General features: G+C 41.0%; 2 protein-coding genes across 3 annotated transcripts in view; one reads left to right on the top strand and one right to left on the bottom strand.

The window, feature by feature from the left end:
* The window catches only part of LOC117262409 (uncharacterized), a 31,181-nt gene that overhangs the window by 5,472 nt on the left and 1,576 nt on the right, over positions 1 to 24,133 (bottom strand). The window contains exons 2-11 of one of the 2 annotated variants that reach the window (XM_033635357.2): positions 10,581 to 10,965; positions 8,541 to 8,744; positions 8,382 to 8,450; positions 8,186 to 8,228; positions 5,262 to 5,407; positions 2,900 to 3,094; positions 1,540 to 1,626; positions 1,244 to 1,442; positions 894 to 1,117; positions 523 to 765 (exon numbers count right to left, since the gene is read on the bottom strand). In XM_033635357.2, the coding sequence (XP_033491248.2) occupies positions 523 to 765; positions 894 to 1,117; positions 1,244 to 1,442; positions 1,540 to 1,626; positions 2,900 to 3,094; positions 5,262 to 5,407; positions 8,186 to 8,228; positions 8,382 to 8,450; positions 8,541 to 8,744; positions 10,581 to 10,965 (1,795 nt within the window). The remainder of the gene's footprint in view (positions 1 to 522; positions 766 to 893; positions 1,118 to 1,243; positions 1,443 to 1,539; positions 1,627 to 2,899; positions 3,095 to 5,261; positions 5,408 to 8,185; positions 8,229 to 8,381; positions 8,451 to 8,540; positions 8,745 to 10,580; positions 10,966 to 24,133) is intronic. The other variant, XM_033635358.2, reaches the window with a different exon arrangement.
* The window catches only part of otud7a (OTU deubiquitinase 7A), a 54,342-nt gene continuing 43,188 nt past the window's right edge, over positions 12,980 to 24,133 (top strand). Inside the window, exon 1 of the mRNA XM_033635359.2 lies at positions 12,980 to 13,126. The gene's annotated coding sequence lies outside the window, so the exon portion shown is untranslated. The remainder of the gene's footprint in view (positions 13,127 to 24,133) is intronic.

Here is a 24,133-nt window from a genome sequence, read left to right as displayed (position 1 = left end):
AGCATAAGCAAACTTTCATACCGTTGTGAACATTGTCTTTGTCAAAGGTTTCAACTGATTGCTCTGACTGGGTTATACACTGCTCAGAAAAATTAAGGTAATGCTTAAATAACACAGCAAATCTTGATGAACAAATTATTCAAGTTGTAAATCGTTACTGACTTACATTGTATAATTTGTTGAGAACAACATGACGCAACAACAGTCAATGGAAACAAAATCATCAACCCACCGAGGGCTGGATTCAAAATCACAACGAAATCCAAAGAAAAAAAATTAAATCACAGGCTGATCCAACTTGTGCAAATTTAATCACAGCAACTCATAATGTGACTCAGTAGTCAGAACTGAGGCCACAATCCTCAGTCCTGATGGTTATGATTCTTACAACCATTCTTTTGTGTTATTTTTCTTGTGTCATGAATCACAGAAACCACTTTCTACATCTCAACAAAGGTCCCTATACAACACTGCTCAAAAATCTAATCAAGTCACATCCACTGTACGCACTGAGAGACTCACCTTGACACTCCATAGCTTCAGTGTCATAGTAAGTACCAGTGGGGCAGTCTTTGGAGCATGCACCCTTATAGAGTTTGGGACTAAATGTCGAGCAGGTCTCACAGTCATCTGCCAGGGGCCCTGAACAGCTGCCACAGGTCGGGTGGCACTGACCGCAGCGGCCCTCCTCCATGTCCTCATAATAGCCCATGGGACAACTAGCTTTACACACACCGTTCAGCATCAGGTAGAGGAAGCTGCATTCTGAAATGATATTTAGGAGGAGAGGTAAAGTTGTAACAAGAGATTTCAGGATGTGATGCAGTTCATTTTCAAATGTCACCCACTTGGAATATTTCTTTTTTTAGCTTCCCACACAGACAATAACTCACTGAAACAGGTCCTGTCGTCTGAGCAAACGTCGCAGTGGGGAGAACAGCGTCTGCAAGTACCATCATCTGCAGGGTATGTCCGCAGTGAACAGTTGAGTCGACACATACCACTCTCCAAGTAGTGGCCATCAGGGCAGGACAGACACTGGGACTTGATCCCATCACACGACAAACAGGAGCTATCGCAGGCTTCACATGACCCCTCTGATGTCTCAAAGAAACCTCTGAAATTAGTTAGGAGATTTGTTAAGACATGAATAGGGAAATGCAGCAAACTAGAACACACCTTTTCTCATCTCATTTCAAAAGTGTTTCCTTCATTCTACTGCTTAACTTATCCAACTGCTTACTCTGGGCAGTTTGACCAGCACCTCCCCTGGTGGAGAAAAAGTTTATAGCTGCCTCTGGAGCAGCTGATGCAGTTATCACTCGTGTCCACGCAGGCCTCACAGTTTGGCGAGCAGTCCTCGCACAACTGAGTGGCAGGGTTTGCGTAGGAGCCAGTTGGACACTGCCTTACACAAGAACTGTCCTGGCCCAAGAAATATCCTGTGACACACAAATGCACACACACACACAGTGCACAAACAGAACTGGGACAATGTTTCAATTAATTGTCATGACCGAAGGCAATGAATATTTGTACCTTTGAAACAAGAAGAACAATCCAGTGCTTGTGGGCCAAAGCAGGTCTTACAGGATGCATCGCATGTGTGGCATTCACTATATTTCCCTGAGAATAAAACAACAAAGAGGAATCATATCTCATACTTTAACACAACATCACATGACAGAACACAGAGACATATCAAACCCTGTTCACCTGAGCATTTGAGCACAGAAACCTGAGATTTGTCTGCTTTACCCACTTTGACCACTAGAGGGAGGCACAATAAGCTGTAAGTATACTGCCAACGCATTGGTCTGTGATGCCTGCAACATGTTTCCTTTTGTTGTAGGTATCATCACAGATACTAACATCTCTTGGACCACTCTTAAACAAGTTAAAGGTGACGGTTAGTGTGTGAGAAATGTTTCATGTTTCATTTATACAAAAAAATGTGACACACTATGTTCAGGTAGGATGACTGCTGACATGAAATAAATACATTTTCATAAAGAGTACGTCACTGAGTTGTCCATTACTGCATGTAAACTTATACCATGGATATGGCTACAACTTTAAACTGTATAAAGATTGCATTTAAGGCATAATCAAGCTTTCAAAGAGTACTCTTTATGACAAACATTAAACTCAATTGTACTTGTAACACAACACACTGCTCTGAGGTTAGCAAAAAAGTGTTTTTACTCACAATGGTCAACAGTAGTTGGTTTAGAAAAACATTGGCTAATTGACAACGGCTCCTGACATCAGACTGACTGATCCACACAATGATGTAAATAATCAAACCAATGAGGCAGAAATGTAAATGATCCGTCTGTTTGCCCTGTATGGCTGACAACAATGGATTGTTATATTCCGATGCTGTAAGCACAAACACCAAAGTGGGAGCAGTTGAAGAGCGCTGTGCTGTGAGGCACACAGAAGCCTTTTGAAATTACTCCACTAAAATGGCCCTTGAATGAAAGGTGAAGCAGTACGTGTGCGGCGGGGTGACACAGTGAGCTGGAGATCGTCCTTAAATCTACACGTCCTTCAGCAAGGTTCAAGCCCCCTGTCTCAGCAGCAAGCATCCACCATTTTAAAGTGTCCTTGAGCAAGACACTGAATACCTCCAAATTCCTGGGACACTGTCCTGAACTCTGCTCTGACCTCCCATAGGAAAAAGGCAATTATTTCCATCAAGGAATCAACCCGTCAAGTATCATGTCATTCAGTGCGATCTGTGACTCCACTGTCACCTGATACAAACACATCATTTTGTACCCTAATTACTTTCAGCTTGTCTTGTCTCTTATAAGTCAAATACAGTTGCCTTTTGAGAAAGATCACAAACATCAAAATATTAAATTTAGGCCTTATTATGGTTGTTACGTCTTACCATCAAAGTACTGTCCTAATGGGCAGTTAACTAGAGGACACTGTCCATGTAGAGGAGGGTTCCCACCAAGACACAGGTCACAGTCAGTCGACCGAGGTCCATGGCATGTCTGGCAGGAGCTGTGGCAAGACTGGCAGAGCCACCCACTGGAGTCACTGAAGGTTTGTGGTGGGCACTGTTTGATACAATCACCTCCTGGCAGGGCAGAGACATTATTTTCTAGTGCAGCACTTCATCTGTATCAGTAAACAGAGGTCTTGAGAAACTAAGCAGAGACAATATAGCAGATAATAAATAATTTACCTTTTCATTATTTTAACCTGTATTCACTGAGGTGAGTGTCACTGACAGCTTGGCTATCTTATACAAGAACGGCTGATAACTATTTGTTATTGAAACATAAATAATTTCACGAAGGGAATACTAAAAAAAAATCTATTTTGCATAACGCAATGCTCAGAAGAAGTAGAGTCTGTTTTTACTAAAGGCGCAGTTCCCCCCCAAATCAAAACTACATATTTTCCTCTTGCCTGTAGTGCTATTTATCAATCTAGATTGTTCCGGTGTGAGGTGCTAAAAGTGTGGGAGATATTAGCTGTAGAGATGTCTGCCCTCTCTAGAGTATAATGAAACAAGATTGCTCTCTGTTTTCTTTTGCTCTCAGCAAAACATCAGCCCTGTGTCTTTCCAGAAAGACACAGGGCTGAGTAGAGTAGAGTCTTTCAATAAAAAACATTACATTTAATGCCTCTGAAGTGTGAACAGGAAGAACTTGTTTCGACACGTGTTTTGGGCAACAACAAAAAAACAATGTCCAATTCGTCAGATTTCTTTGAGTGCGGTGACCCATTTACTTTAACAAGTGCTCACCTTCACACAGGTAAAATACTGTAAGTCTATAATTCATCTCAGGTAAGTTTCCACATAACAGTTTCAGAGTCCATCATAGGTAAGTGTCAACTCTTCATGCTGCCACACTTAACACGGTCAAAAAACTGTTTGCTTCCCCCGTCATACATCTGCTGCTCATCGCCTGCACCTTGCCTATATTACCTGTTTTCCTTTTGTGGTTCGCCACCCTGTCTACAAGCAACAAAACTGCATCTACATGTAGTCACCATTGGTTAAACATGAATCAAAACAAATACAAAGAATGTTATTGTGGCTCCAACAATTTTCTATTTTCTAAACTACACAGACCAACCATATCACCATGCAGAATGACGAGTGCATCTACTGTTAGCTCACCTAGCACTAGGAAGCCAGCTAACGCAGCTCAGCAAAGGACAACACCATTAATGTGTACATCTCGCACTGTTATGAGCATGAGCCTCTTATCCATGAGTTGATGCACACTTCCTTCTGTGCAGTGATACAGTTAACAGGTGTATTTTGGCAGAAAAAAAATAGTTCCTACATGAAACTGCTCACAACAAGGTCTGTGGATTATCTTGAGTAATCGGGTCATGATTTCTGGAAAGAGACATTGCTGTTGAGAATGTATTTTTTGGCGCTTTGAGCACCACAAATCGAGTGTCATTTACTTCCTTTATATTAGAGAGAAGGCAGACATCTCTACAGCTGATATTTTCAACACTCACACCAAAACTATCTAGACTGATAAATTACACTACAGGTAGGAGGAAAAATATGTAGTTTCGATTTTGTAGGAAATTGTCCCCTTAAAACATAACACAAAACTAACAAAGTGGCTCTGATGTGATCTCAAAAGATCTGCTTGTCTCTTCATTTAGTCCACAACTTTTTAAATCCCCTTCTGACTGGCTCCAGGATATCACTCTCTAAATTCCATCCAACTGCCCAGGCACAAACAATGACCTAGTTTTTTTCTTTTTTTAAACCAGACCTTACAGCTGAAGAGGAGAGAGTAAGCTGATCTGTGATGGATGCTGTCTGACACAATGCACCATCACATGCCGTGACATATATACCTGTGCATATTAAAATCACTTTGATAGTGTGGTTGTGTTAACTTGTGTGCTTAATCCTTTCTTAAATAGCTACAGGCTTTACTTACAATCTAACAGCACTGACTTAGATAGCCATAGAGAACACATCATAACAACACAACCCTAATTCCTTGTTTACATAAACCATACATTTGCATATCTCATGTTACAGATTTGCTGACGCGGACATGATTTGCAATCCAAATGAAGGCTCAAGAGTGCTGTCATTTGTCTTTAACCAGAATGACTGATCACTCTCACATACACAGTGATTTAAGAGTATATGAAACATAAACTCTGCTACTGCTGTGTAGGACAAAAGGGTCACCTGAATCAGTATGCCAGTAGCAAACAAAATATACACAGAAATTATAGGTATTTGCGACCAGTACCATTGAGGAAGTAACCAGGTTTGCAGGCAAGGCAGCGTGAGTTACTCCTGCAGTCTGTGCATGGTGTTGGACAGGGCAGACACACACCCCTGCCCCAGTCCTCATAGGTGCTCTGGGGGCAGTGCCTGCGACACTGGTGTCTGAAACTGTAAAGGAACAGGTTAATTCAAAACTAAAATCAAAATACCACCAAAAATACTTAACAACAATCAACAAATGATTTGTCTAAAACAAGACTTGCTCTGTGTGTGTGAAATTGATCAGTAAATAGCTGACTAAAACTGCCCGCTACAGTTATTAAACAAAAGGAGGCTCTTTTTTTCCAAAGCAAACACGCAGAACAAAGCTGTTGAAATATCAAAGACCTGATGAAAACTATTGTGATTTAACAGCACTTTCAAAGCTTTCGAGTGAATGGAGAATGATGCTGCTGCAGGCAGGCTTTGCCCACATGGATGAGTCTGAGGCTAGCTGAACTGAAACCAGAGACAAAACACACAACATGCAAGAGGCAATCATGCACTGTATCAGTCCGCAGCACACCTGCAGCTGTATTGTTGACTTCAGTGCAGTCCTCGGCCAAAAGGTGCACTGAGTCAAACATCAGTAAGGATGGCGAACAGCGACCAGAACACAATGTAGGCTGCTTCTCTTCAAGCTTATCATGCTTCTATTCTCTTCTTAAGGCAGAGAGTTAATTGGTGTTTTATTTGTAGCCCAGAGGCATGGGGAGATTTCTGTCATTAACCTGTCCTATCATTCCTCTGGGGCTTAACTGAGCTATTAAACATGAGACGGCTGTCCTAAAAAAAAAAAAAACTAGCCTAAAGGAGCCGAGATATTGAGTTGCAAAGATGTCACACACATAACATTAAAGCGAGAGTGACTCCTCCTTTACATACTTAACACTCAAAATGAAACAAGCTAAACAGCAATAAGCCACTAACTTATGTAGTACAACATCTTCTGCTGCCTCTCCTGACACCTCACAGCGCACATGAGAGGATCTGACCACTGACAGGCTAAGCTGCAATTCCTGCTGCGTTGCCGTGGATTTGGTGCTAAGATGTGGTGGTTGTTTGAGGAGGAACAGCTGGAGGCGCCACACTGCATCCATCAACTCACTCACAATAGCAGCTGGTGCAGACCAGGCCCTGTCTCTGGCCTGGAAACAGTACACTGCTCAAGAATCTGCGGGATGTTTAAGAATCCCTCTGTGCAAATATTAGACTATCCATTCCAGAAGAGCACATCAGCATTTCCAAAGCAACTTTTGTTTAGGGCTTTTACTCCTTGGATTATTTAGGAAAAGGTGAAAATATGCTGTAAGTAGTTCCTGAAGTTAAAAAAGCTTTAGTAAATATGGCAACCATATAGAGAGTGAATTTTTGTGGTTTAGCTGCACTTCCTTCCATAGAGCAGAAGATAAATGTCAATAAATACCAAGCATTCATCATGCTGTGACTCTTTTCAGTAGGCAGTGTTTTGTGCGAGAACAACATTGGCTCCACAGATTCACAGTTATGCCAAAGCTGTCTGACTTAAACATTTTTCATTACTACCAGCAAAACCGCAGGAGCGGATTTTCTTTAAGTGCTGGGAACTGTCACAATGCATCATGGCGAGGCTCTTCCTGCAGTTCACGATCGCCCCATGCTCTATTGGGTTTCTTTTATTGGTGTTTGCCTCAAAAGGTAGATGTAATAAACACTGCAGCCGCAGAAATTACTGAGACATCCTGTTGTTCTAAATCTCTAAAACCATTAGTGTTAAAATAAAAGTTACACAAGTAGATTCACTGAAGAGTATCTTATATGAGTGCAGTGAAGCAGTGGACTTTCCTTCAACCCTCCTCCGCTGTGATTCACACAAGCAGTCAGTGAAGTCAAGATGGTGAACCCTATATAATCACACCTGATACCGGCTACGCTCTCCACTTATACTTGCCCTCTTTTTCTCTCGTCTTCTCTCCACACACATAACATAAAAACACACTCTGTTAAGTATCTCTGTGAAGCAGAGCACTCTTCTGTGCTCAGACCAAAGCTCAGGTAACAGCATATGACTCGAGATGGAAGGTAACCCGACTCACACAATACCAGGAGGCCTAAACTCGGGGGAGAAGTGCACAATTGGAGGTCTGTTCTACCTCTGTAACCTGTTACACAGTGTGTCCAAGCTATAATCTGGTGTAAACAGATCTACAGGTGACATGCAGTTTTTTTCTGGTGTGGAAAAAAGTAACAAAATATGGAAAGGTATGGTATAAAACCTACATACTGTATATTGATTTACCCAACTCTTTATGCAACATGGGTAGGGCAATGCAAATAAAAACAATTCCAAGGTCATTTTGAGGTTAATTATTTCTTGGCTGCACATTAATGTCCATAATTTGAAACCACCAACAGAATGAATGAATAAATCATAGCACCATGCAAAACTTTATCAAAATTTTATGTCAAAAAAGACAATGAAGATTCATTTTGCTGTAGTAAACAGTGCTAAAATGATTTGTCAACAAGCATCAATTTAATAAACAGCGATTGTGATGACAGATTAATATTGTATGTAATTTTTAAAGCAAAAATGCCCAATATTTTTCTGGTTCCAGCTTCTCAAGGATCGTAAAACTGAATATATTTGGATTTTAGAATGAGGTTCAGACATAACAACTTATTAAGATGTCAAACTGGGCTCAGTGACTTTGCAGTGGGCTTGTTTTTAACCAAACAATTTATTAATTAATCAAGAATATAACAGTAAAAATAATCACAAATATTCATTAGTGGTAGCCTTATTGTTAATTGTTAGGTATCTAAAACAATGCCTGAGAATGCATTTGATTTTTTCCTAGAAAATATGGGAGGACAGAGTAGCCCACTTATTAAAAGATAATTATAGAACGAGAAAAAAAGACTCACAGAAAGTAACCTTCCATACAGCTGTTGCAGATCTCAGGGTCCTCTGTGACAAAATGAGAGAATGGGATTTATTAGAATTCACAAGGAGAAGCAAACTGCATTGTGCACCATTATAACCAGGGGTTTAAAATACACAGCCAATTCACCTACCATCGGGGAGGCAACAGTGTGGATACAGCCTGCATGAGTGACTTACCTGTGGAACATGTTTTGCAGCCCATCTCACAGTCAATACACTCTCCTGTATCAGGATCCTGGACCTGTCCTGAAACACAGACACACAGCAATCACATGATGAGACTGAATGTCTACCTCCAAAGCTGCAGCCAACTCAGAAACACTGCTTTACATTTACCTATGTTACAGGAGGCCGCTTGGCAGACCCCATTCTGGAGTTTGTAGTGTTCCCGACATTTGGCACATATGTTGCCATCTGTGCAAAGTTCACAATTGGCTATGCAGGGCACACAGGCATAGTGACCCCTGTCAGGATAGAGTCCCCGGGGGCAGTGCGTCCGACAACGACCTTGGTGGAGGAAACGTTCCTGTCCGTCTTCATCTGAGGAGGAGGAGGAGGACACAGGGGACTTGTTAACATAAAGTCTACTCTGTTTTCTCCTCTGATGAAGATACCATTAGTCATACACAACTCCTGCCAGGAGACGCCTTTTCCAAAAATCCAAACTCTTGTGAAAGTGAAAATCAATGAGCTTCTCATAATAAATACAGAGGTGGAGCCAAATGGGCCCGACAATTGCATGAGATTATGGAAAGATGAAAGGACGTTCTGCCAACTGTGTGAAAGTTCAGTGCCTACAACACATTATAGCATTAACACACACATCGGAAATATAAACTGTATGATTGAAATGATGTCATGTGAATCAGTAGCAATTATGGGGAAACTGAGGATTCATACATTTCGGTGCACATACAAATTTAATAAACGGTGGCTGAATAAATGGATGTCAAAGCTATGAACAGCAACAGCATCATGGACGGATGGCTGCAGCCCAGGATGTTAACTCCAGGCCTGCAAGTGGCAGATCACAGTCTAAGATCACTTCATGACTGATGATGCTCCAACTAATGTAAACAAGGGCAATCAGAGGCAGAGGAGAGATCAGAGCTGTGGGCAGAGACAGAGTCTTCTGTTGGCCCTAATGATTAATACTCTGCCACCTGCTACTAGCCTGGCTGTGGCACCTGAGGCGTCTCTGGAAGCAGCTGAGTTACAGCATTGTCTCATCTGCTCAGTGCTGCACAGAGGATGTGTGAGACAGGGAGGAGAGGGGCCACAAGCTGCTGCTGCCTTTCTAACCCTTCCACTTCCCAGAGACTCAAACCCTGGCATGCAGAGAAATGTGACTTCTATAAGACAACAGACCACAGAGCATGAGGAAAGGGGTAGAGACTTTCGGCTTTTGATGTTGGTGCACAAAGAACATCACACAGATATACGTACTGGGATCAAATGCTGCCTGCTGTATACTACACAACAAAACATATTACAGTATCACAAAAGCAATGTATATTGAAATACAGTTTGTAAAAATTGAAATACGTTATTGTTGTAATGTCAAAATGCATGTAATAAAGGAAAGGGTGTGTGTGTGTGAGGGATAGAGAAAAATGGACTTGCAGGTTTTGCAGGTTAAGCCCAGTGAACTGCAACAGTAATACTTCTAGCCCAAGGGGATATTTTTTCCTTTCCCTCTGATTAACAAAGGACCCATTCTGACATGATCAGATTACCCTGTGAAAGCTCAGGAGAAAAATGATCACACCTTTATTTCTTACCTATTTCAAAAGTGCTGCTGTGACAGGAAAAAAATCCACAAGTTCTACAGCCAGTCTCTGACTGTTTAACAAGGGTAAATGGTAAACCAGAGCTGAATGCCCCTCCTCTAATTCAAAAGCCTTTAAACAAGTTTGCTTTGGTAACCATTAAATAGTGCCGCTTTGGGAAGAAAAGAAAAAAACTCCACCTCCCTTTCAGCTACATTAATGAGTCTGTGACATGGCTTTGTTTTTAATCAGGCATCTGTGAAGCCAGAAAACAAACAAAAGAGCAGGAATTATATGAGCAAATGGCAAACATTTAACTGATCATATCTGCACAGCTCTGACAGAAAATATAAGAAATGTAGATAAGCAAAATTTGTCATATGACGCCAGGGATATTTAGTTGGCTGTAGCCTTTGTTCAGCTGATGATTTATTTGTTGTCTTTGTAGAACTTGGCTGTAGAAAACATTATTTTTTAAACCCTTCTCAGGGTAAATCAAGTGCATCGTATTATGAGGAAGACTGAATACATATAATTCATCTTTTGAGCCATCCAGTATTTTATGCTGCGTTTAAAGTACGTGTAGGCTACAGGAAATTTTACTCACCAATTCCACAGGTAGTGCATTCAAACAGCTCATGCCCGTCGCACTCAGAGCAGGTGGGATGACAGAGGACACACTGGCTCTTCAGCATAAACTGCCCGCTCGGACAGGGCGATGAAGGTTTACATCCGATAAATCCGACAGAGCAGAGAAAGACCAGAAACGCGGTGACGGATCTCATGGCTGTTCCCGAGCACTTTAACTGGAAGTGAGGGAAAAAACAACAGTCAGGAGTGCCTCCAAAGACGCAGAGGTCCGTGCGGCAGGTACGCTTGCAGATCGATATGGGGCTCTGTGACACCAGCCAGAAATAACTTGCAGGACCAGTTCGCTCAAGTGAAGCGCTGGACAATGAGCGTGGACTGCGGTTAGCCTTTGGTAAATGATCCTGAGAGGGAAAACAGAGAGCAGCACAGTTGCAGTGTCACAGTAGATACACTATTTACAATAACAGCCTTAATAAACAATCAAACCATACAGAATGTCCCAAAAACATTTAAATGGAATTGGGCGTCTGTTTGCAGAGCTATAGGTGCCTTTGTTAAGCCTTCTGATTAAAATCAGGGAAGTTCCGGTTGTGATAACACCTGACACACCAAAATACCTGAAACACCTGCACCTACAATTAGCTGTTAGGTGGGCTACTAAAATGTCTATGACCACAACTAGGATGACTTTATATAAAAACATGACATTAAAGATTTAAACTGTATTAAATTAAAATTAAAAATAAAATAGGTGTCGAGTGTCCGGTGTATTTGTAGGCTACCTTAATTCATGCGGTTTCAGGGTTCATTCAAAGTAACGCGAGAGACTGAAGTTAACGTTAGCTAACGTTAACGGAACGTCAGTTGGCATTATAGCTAATCAATTTAGCCAGAAATTAACAATATATTTATATATTGTTATTTAGTATATATATTTTAGACTACAAGGAAAGCTTTAATCTCAAAATAACGATAAAAAACAACTAATAGGCGAGTTTTGCTTGTTTTATAAGATACAGTAACGTTAGTTTGAGGGACTATATTGCATGTCGGAAGAATAATATGTATTAACTGCTACTAGCTTAAATTGTGTTACAGTTTCAACAGTCTTACCTTTCATTGTAGTTTAAAACTCAGCTATACATGCAACACGAGTATTTGTTTTTCTTTATAATTAATTAATATGAAGTTATAAACCTCTGGACCTCATATAAGCCTCAGACTGTAGTAAAAAATGAAGTTGTAGTGATTTGTGTTTGTTGAGGCACAGCGGCCTCTCGCGGCTCCTTCCCGGAAGTGTATCAGAGGGCTTCTTTTTTTAAACTTTATTGTACATACATTCATTTACAGAAATAAAAAAAAATACAAATCGGTACATAGAAAAAAAAAGAATAAAAATAAAAAATACAAAATTAAAAAAATAAAACACACAAAATAAGAACCCAAAAAATAATTTTAAAAACTTTTACATGTTATATTTCCAGTTTTTCTTTCTTTCTTTTTTTTTTTTACATGCATCATGTTATAATTATATAATAACTTAAAGATCTTGATAGCTTTCTTGGTTCTTAACATTAGATAAAGGGTGCGATATTTTTGAAAGTCATTAATAAAGTGCAGGAAAGTCAGTTTGGTTTCTGACCTTTTTTTCCCTTATGAATATGGAATTCTCCAAAAAATATTTAGAGTTGTATGATAAACGAAATGTTATCTCCAGTCTTATCTTGACTAAAATATATCTTTATATCAACCTTTTTTTTTTTTTTTTTAAATTTTAACATTTATTTTAAGTTTCTTTTTCACAAAGTTTGCCACATCAATCCAAAACAGTGTGGAGTGTATACAGTGGGAAAAAAAATAAATAAATGACAAATTCTCTTGTATTCCAGTCCACAGAAATCACACTTATAACTCATAATCAACTTGAATTTTTCTAACACAAAAAAATGTAATTTATTCTAAAAATTCAATGTAATATCATGAAAGATATTTTCTTAAGCTTGTTATTTATACACTATTTATAACAAATTTTCCATGTTTTCTCACACTGTGTAGCCTATCATTAAATAAGGAGGACCAAAACGTTAAGAAGAAGGGACAGTAATATAATTTATTGTTCTCCTAATATTTATGTTGGGACACTTCAATTTTAATATTTTAGTTCCACCAATATTAATATTTTCCACACTATTTTCAGTGTTAACAGGTAGGTAAACAGCACCAGAGTTTAGTGTAAGTATAAGGGCACTTTCTGGTATAGCATTAAAAACAAAAGCATGCTCTGTTGGTGTTACAGGTGTCATTAATTTATCCAGAAATTCCTCGTAGGTCAATAAGTGTGTATGTGTATCCGAGGGCGTGAGCCAAATGTCTTCACCGGCTGACGTCACGCGGCAGCGGCTGTCAGAGGAGGCGTGGCTTTGTTCTGCTGCAGCGGAGAAATATGACATGGGGATGAGCGAGGGAGAGGGAGAGAGTCAGACAGCCTGATAGGAATTAACGGTTCGTCAGAGGTCTGGACTGAAACCCTGAGGATGGGGAGTAATGACTGAAAACAGCACGGTAAGAGACCGACCTGTTTTTTATTGTTATCTCCTGCACATACGGCGCGACGGGCCGATCCATGGCTCATTTGATAGTGAACACAATAGGCGACCACTGCAGACAGGTGCACCTGCGTTTATGCGAGTACGTGCTTCGATGCATTCAACTTCAGGTTCCGTGAGAATACCTTATATATTTTAGGTCGAAGGCAAATGCATCGAGGCCACAAATCTCATCGACGGGTTTGGCATGAGACGTTAGCCGGAGAGTCTGAGAGTTAAATGCTGTAAACATGGATGTGCTCTTCAATCTGTATGCTTAGTCACAGACCTTTGTGATGTATGAATATACAGTAGCAATTGAATATGTTATATATGTTGTGATGGTGGCTTATCCTAAAACAAACAGCCCATTAGCTTACTGAGGCTATGGAAGGCTGTGGTTCTTTTCACAGACATGGAATATTAATCATCACAGTGTATTTTGGGCCAGATGGCTTTACATGTGGATGGTGATGGAATAAATATGTCTCACATAGTAAATCAAAGCACTCTTGGCTATGTGTTCATGTTAAAAATAGGAAGCCAGAGAATAGAATAGCTGCAGATACCACTGGTGACTATATACCTTTCTTTTATTGCTGGCCTGGTTCACAATATCTACCAACTACGCCTGCCTGTGAAGATGGTGAGGCCACTAATTCATTGCTATGATATTTTTAAAACTGTATTCACATCCCCCTGACAAAGACCTACATAATAAAACCTTTAATCTATCATTAATATCAGATTATATTTGAGCTGGGTATTACACGAGTGAAATAAACTCATGCCATGGTTCCCTCCTGGTCATTTGGAAAATGATAATATCCATCAATGTTTGCTGTCGTCCCATTGCCACTTGTTCTGCCACCGATTAACCCTTTCCGAATGCTTTACTTGGGCATGCGAGACGGGCAGCTGACAGTAGTCGTGTCTGATTTGGAGACAGCTTGAATAGACGGGGCAGAGATACAAAGCAGGGCCCCATAGCTGCCAGGCCAAGCCAGGCCATGCCAGCTCCACAGAGGGCTTCAGTGCAGCAGGGCACTGGGGAGAGGGCGCTTGGCACCTGATCAGTTACCACAGTGAATTCTGTTCCTGTCACTGGCATTTAGCTACAGGAAAGCAGAGCAGAGATGACGGTTGTTGTTGAACCCAGTTGGGCTTTCATGTCACTGTGGCAGTGCCGCTTTATCAAAGTGCTTCTCGACTGATACAAAATGACATTCCTTTGCAAACATCTGCGCCGGTTGCCCACTACCTACTTCAAAAACCTAAGCTATCTTTGTGTAAAAACACTGGTTGCATTATTAGAATAATCCTTCAAGTTTACATTTAGAGGACCAAGCAGCAGTGGTGTGTTCTCCACTGGTGTCATTAGGCAGGAATCTAAAAGAACGATCAGAATCAATCATCTTGCGGACTATGAAATGCACCTGTAAAGGGGGCTTAAATCTCCTGTTTCCTTTGAAAAGAATTCCATGTGTCCATGCCTGATTCCCCCCAAAGTTTAGTCCCTCAGAGGAGATGAAATGAGTCAAGTGCCCATGGTAATCATGGCCCAATCACTGCACGGCTTTGAAGTGGGCCCTGTTCTTCAGACATCTCTACAGGTGGGGTAGCAATGTTAAGTGTTCTGTCTGCAGGCGGAGGGAGGTCAGCTGGAGGCCATGGAGGCAGGCACAGGGGCTCCTCTCACACATCAAAATAGGGGAGGGTGGACATTTCCAGAGTCACTGAACTGTGGTCATACGTGAGTCCATACACTGGGCCTTCATGTTGAGCCATTGCTTATGGGGAAAACTGTCTCCAATCCATTCTGAAATGTGGCGACATGAAATATACCTCCAAATCACAGACTAAATAAGCTGTAAGCTTTGTGCCATAAAGCTGTAATCAATCCTTACACCAGTGTTCCCTTTCATGCTGTGGTAAAGGTTTCAACCACAGAAGTGTTGTAATAAGTTTACTGCAGAAACCATTTAACCATGATTTATGAACTTTTAGAAATACTGAATCTAGATTTGACAGTGCTTGCAAGACCAGAGCTTGTTTTTTTACCTGTTTGGTTTTGATATCTGAGTCTCTGAAGACATAGCCTACATAAGGGATCCCATCTGGAAATTTCCCCGCTGTGGGACGAATAAAGGATGATCTTATCTTATCCCACATGGCTTGTAACTATACTTTGAAGGGGCCTATAGGTTTCGGAAAGGATTTCTAGGTGCTTGGACTTCAGTAAATCCCAAATTGAGCCCCATTGAGCAAATCTAGATGGGGCTGAGAAGGGACAAGGAAGTGGCAACCACTGCGGCTGACTGTGATGTGCTGAGACACCTGTCAGTCAAGCAAACACCCCCACAAACGTACTTCTCTTTCACCCTTAATCTTGCCCTAAAGAACAATATGTTTGAATTCAGCAGTCTGAAGAAAGAAGAAAGTGACACCAGCTTTTAAGGCACAATCCTCTTTTGAAATGGGGTATTTCCCATTAATATTGAATACAGACAGTTTTCCCTGAGCGTGTATCTAACGTTCATCAGAGGAAGTCTGTTTTAAGGCACTTTTAAGGCACGCTGGGTTTAGAAATCAATCATAATGGCTGCTGTTTGATTTCTAAAAGTAGGACTAGCCCTCTCAGAGCACAATCTAGGCCTTTTTTTGTCTGACACTTGAGGATCAAGTTGTTGAATCCCAATGCTGAGACAAAAACGCACCTGTTAAACATGCAAGTCTCTGAATTAAATGCTGTTTGGTACATTTAATTTACATTTAAAGGATTTAGGCGGATATGAAATGAAAGTGGGTTTCTTTCATGTTTAATCACCTGATAATAAGAACTGTGTTTTACCTTAGACTGAGTTGTTTATATCTACGTATAGGGAGTGGGGTCCTCGTCCACGGAGCCCGCCATGTTGCACTGCCATGTTCCTACATTAGCCCAGAACGTACAAACCAAACACTGGCTCCATATGATAGATAGGGCCATTCATGTTTTCGTGTTAGCAGCACCTCCATGACTAGCAGCATCAGAAAAACACAGATTTTTTTTTTTAACATGGAACTGCTTTTTTTCAGTGTTTTTGGTGGTTTAAAGACAATTCAGCTCCCGGTAAAAACGTCCAGTCTGCAGTCCTCATTATTAGATGACACTAAATCCCTCTAAATGTTACACACTGCTCCTTTAAAATATTACGCTGCTTTTATTAGATGATGCTTCACCTTAGAGCTACATGAACTCTCACCGTCTATGTGTGAATTTCACTTTTAGATTGCAGTATAATAGAAAGGTTTATTGTAATATTTATCACGAAGACACCAGAGCCTGTGTGATTATTATAGTATAAGATAGTGACCATTGAAGTTTAAATTGACCCTGACCTTTTGCAATAGATGATCTTTCTATAGAACATTTTCATGACAACATTAATTTGGTGTTTTGAGATGAGCTGGCATATACACAGTTTTACAGTTGCACACGATTAACTGGCATCACCACTGAGACAGTATTGTGATCAAAACTGAAAGAGTGACACCCTCAGACCGACAGAGACCACAGGTTGTGGATTTATGTGTCCCAGACAGAGCTTTTTCTCAGTATTTTATCCAAATGTGTCACAGGTAGCAAGAGGAGCTGGATGTTATGTTTTGCCAAGAAGATGTCCTCTGTGATGGGCATAGCTGGTGTATACGTGCGAGTACACGGGTGTGTGTCTGCGGCTGCTGCACCTAATTGCATTTGAGTTGCTGCACTTGTCTAGTGGCTGGTGCTGAGTCTGGGAGCAGGCTGGCTGCTGGAGACGTCTGCCGTTGTAACATTCTCCCCCACAAGGCCCAATGGGCACAGCCATCCCCTGTCCTGCCTCGAATCAGCAAGGGAGCAGTTTCTAAATCAAACAGAACACTGTTGCACAGGATACCCTTGGTGACTCAATTTAGATTCATGCAGGCCCACAGCGTAGGTCATTTTCATTCATTCAGAAAAAGAGGTCAGGCCTCTCTGCAAAAGCCAGCTGCATTTGTTGGAAACTCAGTGTATCTCCATTTTGTCTCACAGTTTATTTCCGTTGAAGGAGATATTAAAAGCGAAATGCAGGTTTGACGCCACCCTGAGAAAAGAGGGGCAGTAGCGCTGTTGTTTAGCTTGCTTCCTACGTCATTCATTTTCTTAAGTAGAGAAAAGAAATGCTCTGCTGTCTGTCACTGTCACTGCCCTTTCTTTCATCTTTACTCTGTACAGTAAGATGCAAAGCAGTCATCTCATCAAACGTTTAACAAAACCCATTCATGGAACACTGGGGGTGTAAATTTGCCCTTTCTCAACTATAGTAATATGTCTACCATGTCCGTTGTCGTCTTTCTGGCGAGAGTGCGAAGAAGAGATGACATGAGCTGACTCGAGGTGACCAAGAAGTAAATTAGCCTATATTTCTGTACAATATATTATGAGGGTTTGCAGGGAAATTTATTTGACATCACCCTTTGTTAGCAGTCGTACAGTTGCGCATACCGTACATTCAGAGATATTAATTTCAGAAGAATATGTGGTTGAGGTCCACTCTGATTATTTACCCTGCAGCTACATTCCTCCCACTGCTTTTTGTATGACTCTCCCACGCACTCTTGAAAGCTTACTGGCCGTCCCCCCACCCACATACTTTCTCTACTGTGGGGTCCGGACCCCATGTGAGGTCACCGACATGCAGCTCTGTAACTGATGTGCTCATATAACATTTAAAATTTTAGTTCTGGTTGATTTAGCAATGCGAATGGTTTGTTTTTCTAACAGGAAGTGCGGTTTAGAACTACAGGTCCCAGAATTCTGGGGGCAGCAGACGTTCCTTGAGCAGCAGTTACAATGGCGGACTTCGCCACTACCAGTAGAAACTACGATATAGAGATGTAATTGTAGAATGAATCATGACTGTAGCTGGGAAAAAAAGAGGTTGATTTCATAAAATATGAAAACTTTGAAATCATGGTGGGGGACTGAATGAGGTTGAGGAGCCCTGAGAACTTAAACTTGAATGCTGCACTTAATCATATAATAATTTTAGGGCTTTAGGGTTTGTTCTACAGCTTAAGAATGATTGGATAATGTTGCATCAAGTTAATGTTAGCAAATGCCTTAAAAGGGGTAAGATAACTCTGTACTACATAGACTATTGCTGCTAGTACTTTTGAAATAATAAAATGATGAATAATCAGAGCAATAGCAGCTCACACAACCCTTGATGTAGGGAACTTAATTTGTTTTAAACTAACCAATGACAAAAATCCTCTTCAAAATGAATCAGACCAAAGGCTGTATCATAAATCACTAAAGAAGTATTTCAATGCTGGAAGGATGGTCTTTTTATGAAACTGGGATGTCTATGCGGTAGAAAGATGCAAACACTTTAGAAATTGGTGCTATATGACCAGAGAAAGCAGAAACAAAGGGCTGCAGCATTTGCTTTTCCTCAGAATGTAGAAAACCAGAATGCACTGCGCCGCCCGAGATCAAAAAACACTTTGCTAGTGCAAGTTTCTCATCTGGAAATAAAATGGCAGCTAGCTGGTAACAAACTATTTGCTATTACAGTTAAACAGGAGGCTAAAATATGCACCTGAAACCATTTGAGGTGAGACATCGGCAGCGCAGTAACAGTATTTTGGTTCATATTTGGTCAGTACTGCCCTAGTTTTACTGTTTGATCTTAATTTTTTCAGCCTTCGTTTCTACAATAGAGGAAACAGAATGGTGCCCACTTCCTGTTCACAAACTCTCGTATTACAGCCAAACAATGCATTTAAATAGGTTTCTGAGAATGTTTGAGGTAAGAAATAGGCAATACAATAACAGAATCTTGGTTTATATGCGTTCAGCGCTACCTAGTTTTACCATTTGAGCAAGAGAGGGGCGGTACTCTCTCTTGATCCGCTTCTGTACTCTTTGTGTCCTAATGCGGTACTCTGTAGTAGTTCGAGCAACAGCTTTAGAGCCAGCAAAAGACAGATGTGAGCTGAGAGATGAGCAAGGACATCTTGACGCTGGCAAGATGGAGGGCGGTTTACCAAAGTGCATTTACACACACTACCCACATAGTTATGATACAAAGCTGGTTCAAAATGAGTAAAGTGTCCCTCTCTGTTGCTCTTACACACATTTTTTTAGTGAAAACCCTTGAACCATAAAAGGGAATCATCATTTTGTTTTGCATCATCAGTCACTACAACATGATAATGTTAGTGCCCGATACTGGTGTGAGTATGACACATCTTTCCTCTGCAATGCACCCATGCCCACTGAATTCTATCTCCGTGGGTGCACTTGAGGCACTTTGGAGAACACAGACAAAGTTACTGAGTCCAAGATTATTTTGTCCATCCAAGAGGCCCATGTCAAAGTTTATATCAAAGATTTTGTGATTTTGTCGAGCAGGCTTGGATCCATTCACCTCTCACAAGGATAACTGATGTCTTTTGCTTCTTTTGGTGGCTCGAAGTCCATGATGTTCATGGGTAATGGGAGTAAATGATAACATGCATCAGATTCATTGTATCTGCACATCTTTTGCAGCTTGCATTAAATGTTGACTTGTGCCCTGGTCAAGTATCCTCGACAGACACAGTTTGGGTCTCAGATTAAATTGGCTGTTGTAGTTAGCATCGGTTCCATTTGGATAGCTAATGGTTGTTCCTTCAGCCAAACTGACCACAGTAAAGTGCTGGAAGCACTTGGGGCTCTGCGGCTAAATTCAGGGGTTATATGTAGCTTCCTTCAACAGGATTATAAATGTCAGACCACAAGAGTAAGAGATGCATTCAGTACTTTTCTACCGCTTGGTAAATGTATGTTAATATTGTAGGATAGAGATCCAGTCTGTCTACTCTAGAAAAGTTTTACTTAATTGTTTAAGTATTAACAATTCTTAGCTTCAGGGCATTTTCCCTTTGCCTGAGAATACACTGACCATTTATTCATTTATTTTTCCATCAAAGAGGGATGGGATGATTCCAAATACAGACATTATTGAGGTATCAAATGGCGCAACTTAAGCTACTTTCATGCATTTAATATATTTAGCAGGAAAGGTATTAATCTTTTGTCTAAATGCACGGTGCAACTGTGCATGCCTTATAAACCCACTGGCAGTGTCATAAGGCCAATGGCCTGCATAAAGCAATTCAATGAATTTTGAAATTGTTTCCTCAGGCATTCATTTTCTAGAGAAAATGCAAATAGATTTTTCCCTTCAGTCTGTAAACATGCATGCCTCCCAAAACATAGTATGTAATGATTCATTGACATTGTACATAGAACAAAGAGAATGGTTTCTCTCATACACTTCCAGCCCACCACTTAAATGGCCGATCAAATCACAAATAGTCCAGGACGGAACGCTCCAGTTAGGAAAACGCATTGCCGAAAAATTGGCTTGACAGGGTGTGTGTTTGTATTTTTTTTTTTTAGTAGTGTGTATTGTTTAATTTGATGGATGCACACAAACCATCAGGTAGTCAAGGCCCAGACACACAAAGTGAAGTGACAAACGAAAGAACTAGTGGAGACGAAAGCCGACTGTTGCATCAGCTTATGTCGCCTGTATCTCAGCAAAAAAGTTGCACTTGAACACACCACAAAGACTACAGCCAGCGGCCAACTAGCACATACATTCTGCACGTGCATAAGAAGAAATAACTCTCTTACTGTGCACTAGCAAACAATAACACAAACATTTCCGAACTGTTTCACCTACAGAGCTCAATGGCTAATTTTTTTTACCTAATATAATACGTATGTTTTGATCTCACACCCTCTTGACCTTAGTTGTTTGTTTGCTTTCCTCACCTTCCTCAATGACCAACAGTTGGTGGTCGGCATGGTGTGTCAAGGCCCTAATACTCATTCTGGAACTTAGGCTAATTGGCTGACTGCACCTACTGACAAATTGCACCACCAGTGTTAGTATCTCAAGACCTGCCTTACCACTTTACTATGTAGGCCTCTGGTGGGTCTAACACGGGGGTGTCAAAGATACGGCCCATGGGCCAGAACCGGCCCACCAAAGGGTCCAATCTGCCCAAACAGATGACCTGGTTAATAGGTGCAAGGTTTTAGAAGCAAGTTAAACAGTGAGTAGCTGCGTCATGTAAAATGCTGTTTCAGAGGGTTTTCCACTCTGTGCAGAATTTAGTATAAAAGAATATTGGAGGAACGCTATTGCTTAAAAAACAGAAATGTATGGATAAATGTTCATGTAAAGACTAAGAAGTAGACTGAATGCAGGAAAACTGAGATATTGAAACTACACTTATCTTTCTTGAGACATCTCAGGTTGCTCATCTGTTTTTTAAAACCATGAACGTTCACAGAATGTACCTTTACTTGTTTACACCTAAATAAGGGGGGGGGAATAGGAGCTGTTGTTATTTAAAGGTTATTTTGTGATGATTTCATTGGTCCGGCCAACTTGAGATCAAGTTGGGCTGTATGTGGCCCATTTGACACCCCTGCTCTAACACCTCGCTAAAGAAAACCCCAAAAGCAGCGGCTGACAGGGAGAGCTGTACCTACTGAGTATTTCTGGTCATTGGTAACTCGCACAAAAGTGGTGAAAGATCACCGCAGCCTTCTTGTGGTGAGGCCAGAACACTCTTTTTTTATTTATTCAGGAACTGGTTTATTGGTTTTCATGCCTTTTTCTTCAGATACTAAATTAAGAACCAGGTTATGTGATATTGCCCTCTCCACCTACTTGAACGCACCCACGCAGGGAATCAGTCCAACACTGCACAATACAGGTATTGTGAGATGCAGAGTCTGAGATATAACAGGTGTCAAAACAATCTCTTTTCTTTTTGTCCTTGTGTTTCCTTTCTTATTGGATCTGTGGAGATAATGAAATTCTTCCATTTGGGGGTCATTGTAGGGCATCGTAGCTGCCCTATGATTGAAGTAGTGTCAGCTGCATACAATTAGTTCCTTGATATCTCTACATCTCAGATGCTTGTTTGAAAAAAGCCACCACTGTAAGTGATCTAGCCAATCTGACATTGTGCGTTGCTTTGCAGTAAATGCTGTTTTACTGTTTTTTTCCCATGGTACCAAAATGAAATAATCAGGTTGACAAGAGAACATGAAGTACTGTATAGCTGCTTAGCCAAGCTATATGTGGCTGTGTGTGCGTGTGTGTGTGTGTGTGTGTGTGTTTCATTTCGGAAATAGAAATAATGGATTCAGAGGAGACGTCATTATAGTCTACTGTATACATCCTTTGGGCTTAGATATAAAAAAATAAAGGCTACATGTACAGTAACCGCACAACCTTAATTCTCACTGGCCTGCATGTGATGGTAAATCCCTGCAGACAGAGCATTTCAATCTACTATCATACAGATATCTTCAAGCTACATGTAGGTCTTTGAGCTGGCGAGGACGGTGGAAGCAAGCAAAAGATTCTGTGTGTTCAACACTTGAGAGGACACCCTCCCTCAGCACAAACTCAAATAGGAAACACCAGCTGGCTGCAGCTAGTTGGTCTGTGTATCTCACGTGGGATTAGAAGATAAGTATTCTTCGTCTTTGGTAAGGCTCTGGTTTCTTGTTACAGCTGTGTGCTTGTGGCATTCTGTCCAAAAGGGCCCTGTCGGTAAAAGAGGTATTGGCCGCTGCAGTGGGGTGGGGGGGTGGCGGGGGGCTGCGAGGACTGACATTTTAAGGGGTTACGATCTTGTTCCGTGCCCCTCAGCAACCAGCTCTTTGTTTTGGTTCAGGCTGCACACACAGCTGAGATGCAGCTCCGTTAGAGCTGAGGGTTTGACTTGACTATAAGGTCAGACACGAAGAATTATCAGTTGCTTTGTTAAATGGATTTATTACCGAACTGCATCAATATATTGATTCAGTGATCAACGATCTGGTATTATCAATACAAAGTGAAAAGTTCGATACATATCGTCATCTTTCAGATGTACTTTTATTTTGAAATTCCCATGGCAGGCCTGTGGTGCCACTTATGTCAAGTACACCTCCTTCTCAAACATTCAAACAGTGCTATCAGCCTAGCACCAGGCAAGCACTGATAAGCAGTCAAGAAAAACACAGTGAGGATACTGTACTTCCTGATATTGTCTCAAATCGATCGCAGGCCCCTGAATTGAATAAATTCAAAATCATTTCGTGGCAGACTTTGTGATATCAACAAGTCCAAAGTTTCTATAAACATTGTATTGTGATGAAACTTTACACCACATTACTTTTAGGAAATATGATGTGGAACCTTTTGTCTGTGTCTGTAAATAATCAAATTCACTTCCTGTGCTTAAGGGCGTATGTTTAGTTTCAACATTGGGAGGGAGACGTATAAAACAGGAGGGTTTGGTGATCCTTCGCAACAAAATTTTGAGTATCAAACACTTAATTTAGTGCATTCTGGGGAATTTTTATGCACCAATTTATACATTTTCTGCATCAATTTATGGTGCAGTGCCTACATTTTGCCAAGATAAGAGTCCTCTACTATTTTCATGTTTTTAATTGGGGAGGGGACAAAAGCACATGTACTTAATTTTGAGGGCGACTTGTCTCCTGTGTCATCCCGAAAATCAACACCTATGCCTGAGCCTCTAAACTTTATTACGAAAACTGAGAGGTTGTCTAGGACCACTTCTGTCCCTGGGGTATATGCCCAGTGCAGTGCTCATGCTGTCCACCGCAGCATTAATTGACATTTGCCTCAAATATTAATGCGATGATGCATTTAGTGCATATTGACAACAACTCTCCACTCCATGCATATGCTGTGCTGGCAGTGTGCAGCCCAGCAATGAGATGCAAAGTGACATTATTGCTTCCAGCAGCATCTTTCTCGCAGCATGCGAGGGGGCCACTGCACAGATGTCTGGCTTTTTTCTTAAGTTTAGAGACGGATTAAGAAAGAAAGAGAAAGTGTTTGTGTTTCTGCATGGCTTGATTTCAGACTCTGTCTAGAGGTCAAGA

Source organism: Epinephelus lanceolatus, chromosome 5 (assembly GCF_041903045.1).
Source record: "Epinephelus lanceolatus isolate andai-2023 chromosome 5, ASM4190304v1, whole genome shotgun sequence".
NCBI classification, from domain to species: Eukaryota; Metazoa; Chordata; class Actinopteri; order Perciformes; family Serranidae; genus Epinephelus; species Epinephelus lanceolatus.
Note: the sequence above shows the minus strand (reverse complement) of the source record. Positions and strands in the feature narration are given on the sequence as shown.